Source organism: Apteryx mantelli, chromosome 9 (assembly GCF_036417845.1).
Source record: "Apteryx mantelli isolate bAptMan1 chromosome 9, bAptMan1.hap1, whole genome shotgun sequence".
In the NCBI taxonomy this organism is placed as follows: Eukaryota; Metazoa; Chordata; class Aves; order Apterygiformes; family Apterygidae; genus Apteryx; species Apteryx mantelli.
The window spans coordinates 32,458,948-32,472,212 of NC_089986.1; the positions used below are offsets into that span (position 1 = coordinate 32,458,948).

At 45.6% G+C, this 13,265-nt stretch overlaps 1 protein-coding gene across 19 annotated transcripts in view; it reads left to right on the forward strand.

Annotated features, from left to right (window-relative positions):
• Positions 1 to 531: 531 nt before the first annotated feature.
• Positions 532 to 13,265, forward strand: part of THAP4 (THAP domain containing 4) — a 48,645-nt gene continuing 35,911 nt past the window's right edge. For 18 of the 19 annotated variants that reach the window (XR_010885079.1, XR_010885080.1, XR_010885081.1 and 15 more), the window contains exons 1-2: positions 532 to 631; positions 2,722 to 3,878. Coding sequence is in view for 16 of the 19 variants with exons in the window: in XM_067302149.1 (XP_067158250.1) it covers positions 555 to 631; positions 2,722 to 3,878 (1,234 nt within the window). In the remaining 3 variants the exon portion in view is untranslated. Of the gene's footprint in view, positions 632 to 808; positions 972 to 2,721; positions 3,879 to 13,265 lie in introns of those variants that run through there. The other variant, XM_013952482.2, reaches the window with a different exon arrangement.

Below are 13,265 nucleotides of genomic sequence, written 5' to 3' on the forward strand. Positions count from 1 at the left end.
TGAGAGAGGTGTTTACTCGGCGGTGAAGCCTAGGTCAAGAAAGGCAGCGCGACGGCCCGTAAGCACTTTGCTCTTTCCCGTATTACACCCGCGGGAGCAGCCCGTCGCACGCACGCTTGGGGAAGTTCCGAAATGTGGGCGCGACCATCATGTTGTACGGACTCTGCTGAGTCCCGCCCCTCTTTTTTCCAGCAGGGCAACTCCCCCGTTCACGCCCCTTTGAGAAATGCCTTTCATCGCACAGCCGGCACGCACCGAACTGCTCGCAGGAAGCCCAATGCCTGGAATCGCTAAGGAGGCAAGCGTGTAGGGCCGCCAGCGACCCTCCTGCCCTAAGCGACGGTGCTGTACGGCTGAGCCTCAGCCAAGATGGCAGCGCCCAGTGGCGATCGCCATCTTGGTTGACGTCAGTTGCCGTACAAAAACCCCTTCCCCAAGGAAGAGGGGCAGCTGAGGTGAGCTGGGTCCGCCATCTTGTTGTACGGCTGGCCTCGGCCCCTGTGCTGGGAGGGGTGGGAGGGGGCTGGGGAACGGGCCCGGCAGGGCGGCCGGAGATGGTGATCTGCTGCGCCGCCGTGAACTGCTCGAACCGGCAGGGGAAGGCGCACAGGGGCACTGTCTCCTTCCACAGGTAAGAGCGGCCGCCGGGGCCGCCCCCAGATCCCCCCGGCCCGGCCTCGCGGGCGCAGGGGTCGCGTCAGCCCCCGCCGCCCGCTTCCTGCCGCGCCGCGCCCGGCCCGCCGCCGCCCTTCTCCGGGCGGGCTCGGCCCAGCCGCAGCCGCAGCCGCGCGCGGTGCTCGCTGCCCGCAGGTGCCGGCTGTGAGGGGCCGGCGCCTGTCCGGGCCGCGGGCCTGCCCGCGCTGCGCGCCCCGGCCCCTGGCTGCGGGTTGCTGGATTCCTTTGTCAAACGCACGGATGGGCCCCGTGACGCTGCCCGGGCCGGGTGAGACCTCGGAGATGTTCCCTGGCAGGTGCCCTTGCCTAACCAGTCTTTTGTTTCACCAGGCTCTTTCCCCGAGGAGAAGACCGTCGCTTAGCCTCGTGCCTTCAGCTGGTTGCGAGGTCGCACGAATGCGCTGCGTTTCCTTGCGGCTTTTGCTGAGCGCTTTGGCCCTCCTTGAACCTTTACGCGTGTATTCTTGCCCTCTCCTCGGTAGTTTCCAAAGAGATGTAGCGACTTGCGTGGTCGTGCTGTATTCTTATGAGACAGTGAGCTGCAGCAGGGAAGTTGGTGAGATGACATTTGTCTTTCACGTAAACATAAAAAGTTATTGGTCTGCTCTTTGAGCTAGCATTTTCAATTTTGAGCTTGTGAGATGGCTAATGTTTCCCTGCTTTAGTTACGTGTGCTGGTTTTCCTCTGGGCTATAAGCAGATTTAGGAGAAACTGTAAAGGGTAAATGATGATGATTTTTTTTCCTATTTTTTTTCCCTTCTCCCTCAAAACTTAAGAAGGAGATACTGCTGTCATTTTGCATTTAGAAACCAAAGAGCCCCTTGCGTATGATGCTTGTTTATAGTGTGCTTGTTGAGGGAAGGGCACCTGCGCCTGAAAGAGAGAATGGGATAAATTTCACTTATGTTAAATGCCCCTGCTGTATTTCTCCTCTTCTGTCAGCAATTCTGTGAAGCTCTTTTTGTACATCTCTTAATCTGTAAACAATAGAAAGTTGTCCTTTGTTTTTTTGCAGTGTCAGTAATAGCCTTTAGGTTTCTTCTCCAATCTCTTGCAAATTTTGGAACTTATTTTGCACTCTCGTGACAATGCAGAGTTTCCCCTGTGCTTATTGTTGCCATTTAGAAATATGCTGTGCAACTTAGGTGCAAATAAGAGAATCTTCTGGTGTGGTCATGTTTGCTTTGGACCCTGGCAGCACAAGTGGGTGATGTGGGACTCAGGCTATGATTGCGCGTTTGTTTTTTCTCCTGGCAGGTCCCTATATTTGTCTGTACTCCTTCCTTTTTCTGTTTATAAGAAAGACTCATGGCCTTGTCAGTTATGCCAGTGTAGGTGATTCCCAAGGTGATTTGGCCAACCAAGTTCATTTTGAAAGGGCACCGTGTTCAACGGTGTTTTCAACCGTGTTTTTCCTCTGTTGGAATATTTCCAACGTGCAATATGGAAAGCCACTGAGCACCTCTAAAAAGTGATTGTGTTATGTTTCTGCCTATGTTTCTTTTTATCAAGTGGTGGTGCCAGCAGTTCAAAACAAGTGACCATGTCAACACTATTAAACACGATGCATGGAAACACTGCTTGTTGGCCCTGAAGCTTCTGTTCAGGAATTTTTACATCTTATTAAATATTCCTATAATGACCAGTATAAAAATCAACAGGGTTTTGAAGATAGTGGGTGGTCAATGCATTGGGCAAGTTGGGATGTTTCAGTTTTCATCATGCATCTTTGTCCTTCCTAGTTCACAGACAACCTACTATGTTCTTTATAGTATAAATAAGCAGAAGAATTATCGGTTGTTTGTTAATGAATAAGGGAAACAAAGCTTACTGGTTCTGCCCTCTTTGCAAGATTGTGTTCTTAACAGAAGAAATGGATATTGAATGTTTCAGCGAAATAATCCCCAAACAGGCGTAACCTGTTAAAATATGGCTTTCAAGAGAATTTGCATTTCCTAAACTTACAAGTAAGTGGCACAAACCATTTTGATTCCAGAAACGCCACTTATCTTTTCAGGGTTTTTTTTTTTCTGTTTGTTTTTCAGATTCCCTCTGAAGGACTCAAAACGTCTGATTCAGTGGTTAAAAGCTGTTCAGAGAGACAACTGGACTCCCACCAAGTATTCATTTCTCTGCAGTGAGCATTTCACCAAAGATAGTTTTTCTAAACGGCTGGAAGACCAGCATCGATTACTTAAGCCCACTGCTGTCCCTACCATCTTCCAGCTTGCAGAGAAAAAAGACGACAACCTGGATTATGTCAGAAGCAGAAGAAAAATAGCAAGCCAGGTACCGCTGCAGGATGGAGACCAATCAAGGGAAGGAGGCTGTGAGGTAGTTCAGAGAACCTCATCTTCTGACCAGGACTTTATGGTAATGCAAGGGACTAAAGAGATGGAGGAGGTGACTTTGCAAGCTGAAATTGGGTCAACAGCTGAGAAGGAAGAGAGTATCTACAGCCAGCTGGAAGGCCCTCGGAGAAGGACATTAGGGGATAATTTAATTGCAAAGTCAGGTCCTCAGAAAAAGCCTGAGAGATCTTCTGTAGAGGATTGTCCTAAAACCACCCGGACAGGGAGTTGGATGGCAGACAGAAGTGGCATATCAGTTGATGACTTCACGCCTCCTGCATCTGGTGCTTGCAAGTTCATTGGCTCCCTCCACTCTTACAGCTTTTCCTCTAAGCATACCAGAGAGAGGCCATCTTTCCCAAAAGAGCAACTAGAAAGGAAAAGGCCAAAGAGAGATGTAGAACCAAGCTGCAGCAGCAATATCATGGGACATGATAAGACCTTAGCAGAAGGCTCGCCTACTTCATCTCTAACTGCAACACCTCAGAAACCTTCCCAGAGTTTGTCAGCATCCCCAGCAGACCTAACCCCTCAGCCTGCCACTGAGGCTGTGGTTGGGCAGAAGGGTGACACAGATGCCAACCCCATGTCAATCAATGAGGTCATCATGTCAGCCTCGGGAGCTTGCAAACTCATCGACTCACTCCACTCATACTGTTTCTCCTCCAGGCAAAGCAAAAGTCAGGTGTGCTGCTTGCGTGAACAGGTAGAAAAGAAGAATGGAGAGTTGAAACTTTTGAGGCAGAGGATCAGTCGCTCTGATAGTCAAGTCAGGAAGCTGAAAGAGAAGCTAGATGAACTGAAGAGGATCAGTTTCCCTTTCTTGAACAGTCTGCTATCACAGGACTGTGGTCAGTATCTCCGGTATCTTTGTATTGAGGCAGAATTCAGCATTTTGTTAAAAATAAGAGGCTGTTTAAGTTAGAGGTAATAAGGATGTGATGGGTATGTTTTTTGAGGAAGTAGTAGCAGGTGCAGGTGAAAGAATTAGGTTTTGGGGCACACCTGCCACTTCTCATATCCCAAAAGCCTATTCATTTTTTTTTCCCAGCACTATCAGCTGTCCATTAAAAGATACTGCTTCTCTCTCCAAACTCTGCCTCCTCTGAGTCAAAGATAACATGCATCATTTTCATAAGGTTTCTATAGGCAGCTCTTGATGTGGAACAGGAAGTCAGGTCATGATGTTAAGGACAAGTCTTCTGATGAAATTTTACTTTTCCTTCCCTAATTATTTTAACTTGTTCATTTGTGACTTGATGGCACCTGTTATAATTTGACTTTCTTTGGAGAATGTCTGTGAAATTTGCCAATGTATTACTTTCTGTTCACGACAGCTCATTTTCTGGGAAACCCATCATAGTCTTCCTTATTGATGTAAGAAGTATTTCTGATCTTACGTTTCCTCTATTGCAGTCAGTACTTGGGATATGTAAAAGCTAAGTGAGGTAATAGGAGTAAAATATGACAATGCTGTAATAGGCATTGAGGATATTTTTCTTGGCCAAAATACTGCATTCAGTTTGATCATTTCCTCCCCAGGAAGGTGGAAGAAGTCAGGAAATGGATAATAAACTGAGAAAAGATGGGGCATGACTTCTCTCTCAGTGGAAAAAATTGAGACCCTCTAAAGCAGAGGGGAACTCAGTGAGGGACAAGATAGTGTAGAAGCTATTGTTATGGAGAAGTTGAACCTTAACCCTTTCAGTTACAAGAAATAGTCACTTAATATACTTGAATAGCAGCTGATAAAACTTTTACACACTGACTCTAGTCACAGGATGACATTCTGGGGAAGAATTTAGTAGGATTCAAAACGGACTTGATGTTTGTATGGCAACTGAGAAAATCTAGGGTTATCTTATGATGGGTACATGGTACAGGAGTTTCTTAAAGTATAAGCAACCTGTGGATGGCAAGGTATGTGGAAAACTCCTCATGGTGTCGGTCGTAGTAATTTTTTCCTCAGTGTCCATTATGATTTTTCTTTCTTTTTTTTTTTTTTTTTTTCTATATCCATGTAGTATTAGCCACTGCCAGAAACATGTTTCTGACACAGGCAGACACATTCTCTAAAGTACTGTAACACATCTACTTTCTTGCTCAAGTGCAAGAAAAGAAACCCTGTCAAAAGTTCTTGAAGCTTGATACCCAACAACACTTTTTCCATGTGTTTTAATGTTCCTATGTCTTTCGTGTGGGAAAACTTGCACTTTGATTTGGGTAGAGGGGATAAGATTTTATTTTATTTATTTTATTCCCATGTGGCATTGACATAGTCTTCTTACATATACCTTCTGGTCTGTATTTCAATACTGTTTTGGTGTCAAGAAAATAACTAGAAACAATTTTAGATTTCCATAATTAGCATATATATACATATATGTGTGTGTTTAGCTTTGTTGGAATACCTACAATGAAATACTGGCCACAAAAAGAATGTGCTGAAGGGTGTTTTTCTTTATTCAAGTAGGCATGATGTTTTTTTTTTTTTTCTTCCTTAGAAGGTGTATGTTCTTATACCTACATGTATGAGAACATAAGAATTATATAGTAAGAGTATGTTCTGTAACAACATAAGGATTACATATTCTACTTTCTAAGGTCAAAAATCAATTAATTTTAATTAACATATTACCTCTCCTGTTGTCTTTTATCGGCAAAACTGGAGACCAATATGTAGAAATTCATCGATTCAGTGATTATAACTTGGTACAATGGGAAAATTCATGTGGATAAAGATCTTCTAGCTGGTGATATTTTTAAAGAGCTTGTTAGTGGCTGGCTTTTTTTTCTTTATTTAATCTTGGTGCTCTTTTGCCTTATACTGTTATTTTGTGCTCATAATCATAGTTTATGGCAGTCAAAATATCTGCTTAACTGCAGCTGACAGCTGCTGGGCAGAGTCTGTTTCATGTGTAGAGGCTAACTTTTACTGTGATACAGAACTGAACTGGAGAGGGCTTTTTGGCTTTCCAAAATTACATACAGGTAACATGTATTAGCTTAATAATTACAATAGCTGTCTGTATTAGTACTTACATTTCAGTTGTCTTAAAGCACATGATGACTAGATGATGTGATGTTATTAGCTGTGAACCTGAGATTGCATTTGTTCTAAAGTTAATGCCTTGGGGAAGGAGAGCGTAAGTAAAATAACTAAGTGGACTGACTTTGCAGGTTGTTACTTGTTTATATCCTGGTTCCAGTATGCTGCTGACTGACCTGACCTTTCTGTTGCTTGGCATTCAGCCACTTCCACAAAAACATAAGCAGACAGATGAGCCTTAGGCCCATCTGCACCACCAGGCTTCAGTATGAAGCCTTCTTACTGTGCACATTGCTAGTTATTCCTGTATGGATTGCATGCTGGGCTTATCAGGTAGTTCACAGAATCTGGCCCGTGGATTTGTATAGCGCACACTGAATTTTGAAGGCTTTCTAACTTTCTCATGAATGCTCAGATGACTTATATCCCTCAAGCCACAGATAGGCAAATACGAGATTGGACGGCCTCGTCATTTGTCTGGAAAGCAGACGAATGGGATGCCCTTGTGTGCAGCAGAACAGTTATTCCCTGAGGGTAACCCCAAAGCTTATGCTGCAATCTGCCGTAGGGTCCTTTGATTTCTCTTACGTGGCTCTAAGCTGGCATCTGTTAAGTGGCTCTTCAGAAGCAACATTTTGGTAACCTCTGTGCTAAAATCGTTCTCGGCTGAAATTTTGCTCCAGTTAAGGCAAGTAAATTTCTGTTGGCTACATCCAAACTCCAGCTGGTTGGTAAGAGCAGACTTCTGCAAACTGCTGTACAGGCAGGCCCTGCCAGCCACGCTTGAGAATGGGTGACTCAGTCTGCGTGAGTTTGGCCCACAAAGTACTCAATCTGGCACTGTGCCCTAAAGCTGTGTTTCCCAGCCTTTCTTAACAGAGGGATCAGCTAACTGATTTTAGGAATATCCCTGGGCTGTTTTCTGCGCAGCTGCCACAGTGACTTTTCCCATGCCGAACTTCCAATTTGCCTGTTTGGCTAGGAAACCGTTTCTGCTTGTTTCAAGGGTCACCTTTGATGCCCATAGACCAAAGGTGGAGAAATACTTCAACAGTGTGGTTGGGCACGAAGTACAAGGCAGGACAAGATTAAGTGCATCTTCCCAAAAACAGAAGGGTACCTAGGTAGAAATTACAGGAGTGAGAGCCAGCAAAGAAATAAGGAACCAACAGCCTGGAGAAGGGAAGCGGAAAAGGGGATGCTCCACAAGGGAGTCGGAGGTTATTCTGAACAGTGCTCTCCTGCCCTGCACAGCTGCTGCCTAACTGTCTTGTTCTGCTTGGAGGTTCCTCAGCATCGTATTCCCCCCCGTACTATAACTGAAAAGAAATGATGCTCTTTTTCCACGACTGCATCGCTGTAATGCCCTCAATTTTGTTTTACTTTTTTTAAACTACGACTCCCAGCAGGCACTAGGATGACTTTCTTACCTAATCATGAGATCACTTCCTTTATAGCCATCTTCGCAGTCAAGTGCAAAACATTTTCTGGGCAGCAAAGGTGCTTAGAGAGCTAGACTGAGCAATATAAAAATAACTGCAAACTATGGCCAGCAGTGCAGCAAACGCAGGTATGATTCAATGTGGCTAAAATGTATGTATTTATCAGAGAGGTAAAGCTGTTAAAATTTGGTGGTTTGTGCCTCTGTGGAGCCCTTTCCAAACTCCATGTTTGCTTTCATGAAGGTCGTATTAAAGGCAGTAGAGTTTGAAAAACGGATTCACTTGGAAAATTATTAGAATTTTGCTAAGAATCCATAGAGAATGTTATTTCCTTCCAACTTAATTTGTTTTTCATTATTTGTACAGAATCTTGTAGAAGTCTGGTTGTGTTTAATACTTTTTACAGCTGAATGAAAGCGCAGTTAGGTAACTTAAGGGACTGGCAGAAGGAATCAAACATGAAACATCTGGTTTTGTGCAGGGACAGAGTCTTGATGCCTCTTCGGTGATCTGTGGGATCTGAGGTAGTGTTTTTCATCAGGATGCTAACAGGCTTTTGTTTGTATTATAGAAAACAAGTAGCACAGTTATGTTTCTCGTAGATAGTGCAAAGAGTCGTGGGGTTGCATGAGGGTGCAGAATGCTATACTCTCCTCTGTCATGGTGGGACTTAAACATTGACAGGTCCCTATCAAGTTTAGCCTCAAAACTGAAATGTTTGTGGTGGATGTAGTGGTCGTCTCAGTTGCAAAGATGGACTGTCAAAAAAAATGCCTCGTCCCGGGCAGGCATGGTTAACTTGGCAGTTGGACTTAAAGGAGCTGGGGAGACATCTGTCTAGGGGAACCAGGAGATTCTCTTTTGCTGAAGTAGCTCCCACGCAGGCAGTCTGTTCAGAAAATAATGGCCATGTTTCCAAAGTGGAATAACTGTTTTGAATAAAATTGCATTCATACTGGGATGGCAGGTGCAGACTGCACTTTTTCTGTGCCATCTACCTGGTGAAATGGACTGGAACAGCTAGGTCAGAAGGCAAGTCAGTAGAATAAGCAGGTGTTACAAACAACACGGGAGATGATAAGATAAGAGTGAGACTAAAGCGTCAGTGCATGGGTACATAGGCTAGGAGTGGGGATGAATCTGTGAGAAAAGTCGTTAGGAGGGAGACTAGGTGGGACTTCACAGCACCCGTTGCCTGAACACATGCTGCTCTGCAGTAAATGCACTCGTCGTTGGATCAACAGGTGTGCAGGCGCTGACCTAACACACAGCAAACTCTCCTCCTGGCTTGCTGCAGCTAATCTGATTGTTTTTAGAAATTCCTGCCCTGCTGAGTGGCTTGGACACACCACTTCACTTTTCAGTCTCCCCATCTATTTAAGTGCTGTGAGATCAAGTAATGAAAACTATTAGCTGCGTTGCTGTCTTTTCGAACATCAGCTGTCTTTTCGAACTCAACAATATTGTCCTGCTTCCCCTATTTAAGCTGCCTAAGTTTTTAGGTTCACTCTTTCATGGAAGCACAGGATTTAGGATTTATGATTTGCACATGATTTACAGTCCAGCTACTGCCAGACTGTAGTTGTCAGTTCAATCAGTTCATTCTAGGAAATCACTGTTTGGGACCTGGTAGATAAAGGAGATGACCCTTTCATTATCCCCTTGGAAAGCAAGGATGTTGAAGAGGGGAAAAAGGACTGTTGCTTTTTTGTTCCTTATGTATCTTTCTTTCAGTGGAATGATGTTCTAGTTTCTTCTAGGATCGTCCCCCCCCCCCCCCCCCCCCCGCCCTGAATAGTCTGTAGAGCTTGTGTATTACAGCATTTAATTCTGCAGTGAGTGGAAGGTAACTCACAGCAAAAAAATGAAACACAATAGCTTGCAACAAGGAAGCAATGAAAATGGTAAGTAAGGAAAACTTGACAGAAAGTAAAGGGTATAGTGAGGCAAGCTTTCCTTGGCATGCTTGGCTTTTCCATAATAGCGAGAATTTTGAAAATATGTTTTCTCTGTGTTTTGTACTGCAGGAGAACTCTGGAAGCGTCTACAGATACTAGAACATTTTACCACAGAAATTAGAAACAAAGATACAGAACGTACTGGCTCTTGGTTACAAAATTAACCATTAATATGGGAACGCTCTACTGTTTTCACAGTAGGAGAGCACTGGCAAAGTGTAAAGGGTGAAATTATTGGAGAAGTGTAGCAGGGTATAAAGCCATCTTCCGTACTTGAAATGTGGAAAAAGCACCCAGAACAAGGCAGCTCATCCTTTCCAGAACTGTGGTAATTATCAGGACCTCGCTGAAAAGCGGCTGCAGGAAAATGCCTAGCTGCTAAGCTGTGGACCCTGTACTTTGAGAAGGTGCTCCTGTGAACAGGGAAATATGGAGAGGCAGAAAAACAGTTCTTTGTGCATTTGTTTTCTGTTTTTTTCAAGGGGGGGGGGGTGTCTTTTTTTCTTTTTCTTTTTTTTTTTCCCCTCTGGCTTCGTGTTAAAGGAAAAGGAAATTCTGTACATAGCAGCAAGCATGCCCCAGCCTAGGGAAGAAAGATTGGCTGCCTTGTTAGCAGCCAAGAGCCTGCTATGGTGCAGTTTTGCTGGTAAAACTGCACAGGGTTTTCTGCCAGCATAGCTTTCTGTGTCAGGGATCACACTTCAGAGCCAGGCTGGGTCCTGCTGATGGAGCAGTAGTAGACAGCATGCAGCACGTGTACCTTGCAAAGGAATATATTCAGCCTGCTTTCCTAAAAAAATGAGATGTAGGTGATTGGATTGCTTTTGTGTCTGTGGGTGTGGGTGTTGGTTTTTTTTTTTTTGGTTGATTGTTTTTTTCCTCCCAACCTGTCATCATAACTTTTGAACTTTTTGGCTAACGTTGGTTGGATTTTATAAAACGGTGGAGGTCTCGAACATTCCTCCCAGCTTCAAGAAAATATATAGTCTGGTAGGGGAGAGTGACTCCATGAATGTCCTTACTAAGGAAAAGGCTATCTTGTGAGCTTGTCATTAGACAGCAGAGAAACTGTGTGCATGTGGATGCAAGAGAGAGCATTAAAAAGACCTTGTGCAAGTTTGAAGCTTTCAATGTCAGAAAGGTAGCCAGTGTTTCTCACGCTGCAAATCATCAGACTTGGTTCTTATTTCTTCATATTCTCAGGTGCCTACATGCTAAGGTGGCTTAAAAAGTGTTTGTAAGAGTGCTGCATGAGTCTTAAAAAGGGAAGTGCATGCTTCTTGTTTAGTGAAATTCCTCTTAACCACGATGCATCTGTAAACCTGTTTGTTTTAAACAATGCAGCTCAGTAGACAAAGATGTTTTTCTCTTTCCTTTGTAAACTCTACTTTATTTGTTGCTACCACAGTCTTGCATTTACTCACCCCAGCCATGACTTAAGAAGCAAATTTCTTTTCAAATAACATTTCTTTTCTGACTCAGCCTCTCTCTCCTGCCTTCCCGTCCACTCTTTCATTTCCACCCTTTCAGTTCTACCCTCTGGTATGTAAGGCTGCCAGAGATAAAAGGACTTAGTCCACTACTCAAAGACGAATACCAAAGATGAAACGGCCCTGTGTAGGATGTGAACAGCGTGCGTTTACTCTTCTCTACTTTACTGAGCTCTGTCTCTGGTCCCCATGCACGCAGCATGGGGAACAAACAGGAAGAACTAGAGATATGTGTGCGGTCGCAGGGCCATGATCTCATTGCCATTACAGAGACATGGTGGGATAGCTCACATGACTGGAGTGCTGTCATGGATGGCTACGTGCTTTTTAGGAAAGACAGGCCAGGAAAGTGAGGTGGTGGAGTTGCTCTTTATGTGAGAGAGCAACTGGAATGTATTGAGCTGTGCCTAAGGGTGGATGAAGAGCGATTCGAGAGCTTATGGGTAAGGATTAAAGGGCAGGCTAGCATGGGTGACACTGCTGTGGGTGTTTACTACAGGCCACCTGATCAGGAAGAGGAAGTTGATGAGGCCTTCTACAGACAGCTGGAAGTAGCCTCACGATCACAGGCCCTGGTTCTCATGGGGGACTTCAACCAGCCTGATATCTGCTGGAAAGACAACACAGCTAGGCACAAACAGTCCTGGAGGTTCCTGCAGAGCATTGGTGACAACTTCTTCACACAGGTGGTGGAGGAGCCAACAAGGAGAGGTGTGCTGCTGGACCTCGTACTAACAAACAAAGAAGGACTGGTGGAAGATGTGAAGGTCGGGGGCTGCCTTGGCTGCAGTGACCATGAGATCGTGGAGTTCAGTATCCTGCGAGGAGGCAGCAGGGCACCAAGTAGGATCGCAACCCTGGACTTCAGGAGAGCAAACTTTGGCCTCTTCAGGGACCTACTTGGAGGAATCCCATGGGTTAGGGCCCTAGAAGGAAGGGGCGTTCAAGAGAGCTGGTTAATATTCAAACATCACTTCCTCCAGGCTCAAGAGCGGTGCATCCCTATGAGTAGGAAGTCAAGCAAAGGAGGTAGGAGACCTGCGTGGATGAGCAAGGAGCTCCTGGCAAAACTCAAGCAGAAGAAGGAAGTGTACAGAAAGTGGAAAGGGGGACAGGCCACTTGGGAGGAATATAGGAACGTTGTCAGAGTATGCAGGGATGTGACGAGGAAGGCTAAGGCCCGTTTGGAATTAAATCTGGCGAGAGATGTCAAGGACAGCAAGAAGGGCTTCTTCAAATACATCAGTAGCAAGAGGAAGACTAGGGAAAATGTGGGCCCTTTGCTGAATGGGGTGGGTGCCCTGGTGACGAAGGATGCAGAGAAGGCAGAGTTATTGAATGCCTTCTTTGCTTCAGTCTTCACTGCTGAGGCCAGCCCTCAGGAACCCCAGACCCCGGAGGCAAGAGAGAGAGTCTGGAGAAAGGAAGACTTTCCCTTGGTGGAGGAGGAGTGGGTTAGAGATCATTTAAGCAAACTTGACACCCACAAATCCATGGGCCCTGATGGGATGCACCCACGAGTGCTGAGGGAGCTGGCGGACGTTATTGCTAGGCCACTCTCCATCATCTTTGAAAGGTCATGGAGAAGAGGAGAGGTGCCTGAGGACTGGAAGAAAGCCAATGTCACCCCAGTCTTCAAAAAGGGCAAGAAGGAGGAGCCAGGGAACTACAGGCCAGTCAGTCTCACCTGCATCCCTGGAAAGGTGATGGAGCAGCTCATCCTGGAGGCCATCTCCAAGCATGTGGAGGAAAAGAAAGTGATCAGGAGTAGTCAGCATGGCTTCACCAAGGGGAAATCATGCCTAACCAATCTGATAGCCTTCTATGATGGAATGACTGGCTGGGTAGATGAGGGGAGAGCAGTGGATGTTGTCTCCCTTGACTTCAGCAAGGCTTTTGACACTGTCCCCATAACATCCTCATAGGGAAGCTCAGGAAGTGTGGGTTAGACGAACAGACAGTGAGGTGGATTGAGAACTGGCTGAATGGCAGAGCTCAGAGGGTTGTGATCAGCAGCACGGAGTCTAGTTGGAGGCCTGTAGCTAGCGGTGTCCCCCAGGGGTCAGTACTGGGTCCAGTCTTGTTCAACTTCTTCATCAAGGACCTGGATGAAGGCACAGAGTGCACCCTCAGCAAGTTTGCTGACGATACAAAACTGGGAGGAGAGGCCGATACACCAGAGGGCTGTGCTGCCATTCAGAGAGACCTGGACAGGCTGGAGAGGTGGGCGGAGAGGAACCTCATGAAGTTCAACAAAGGCAAGTGCAGGGTCCTGCCCCTGGGGAGGAATAACCCCATG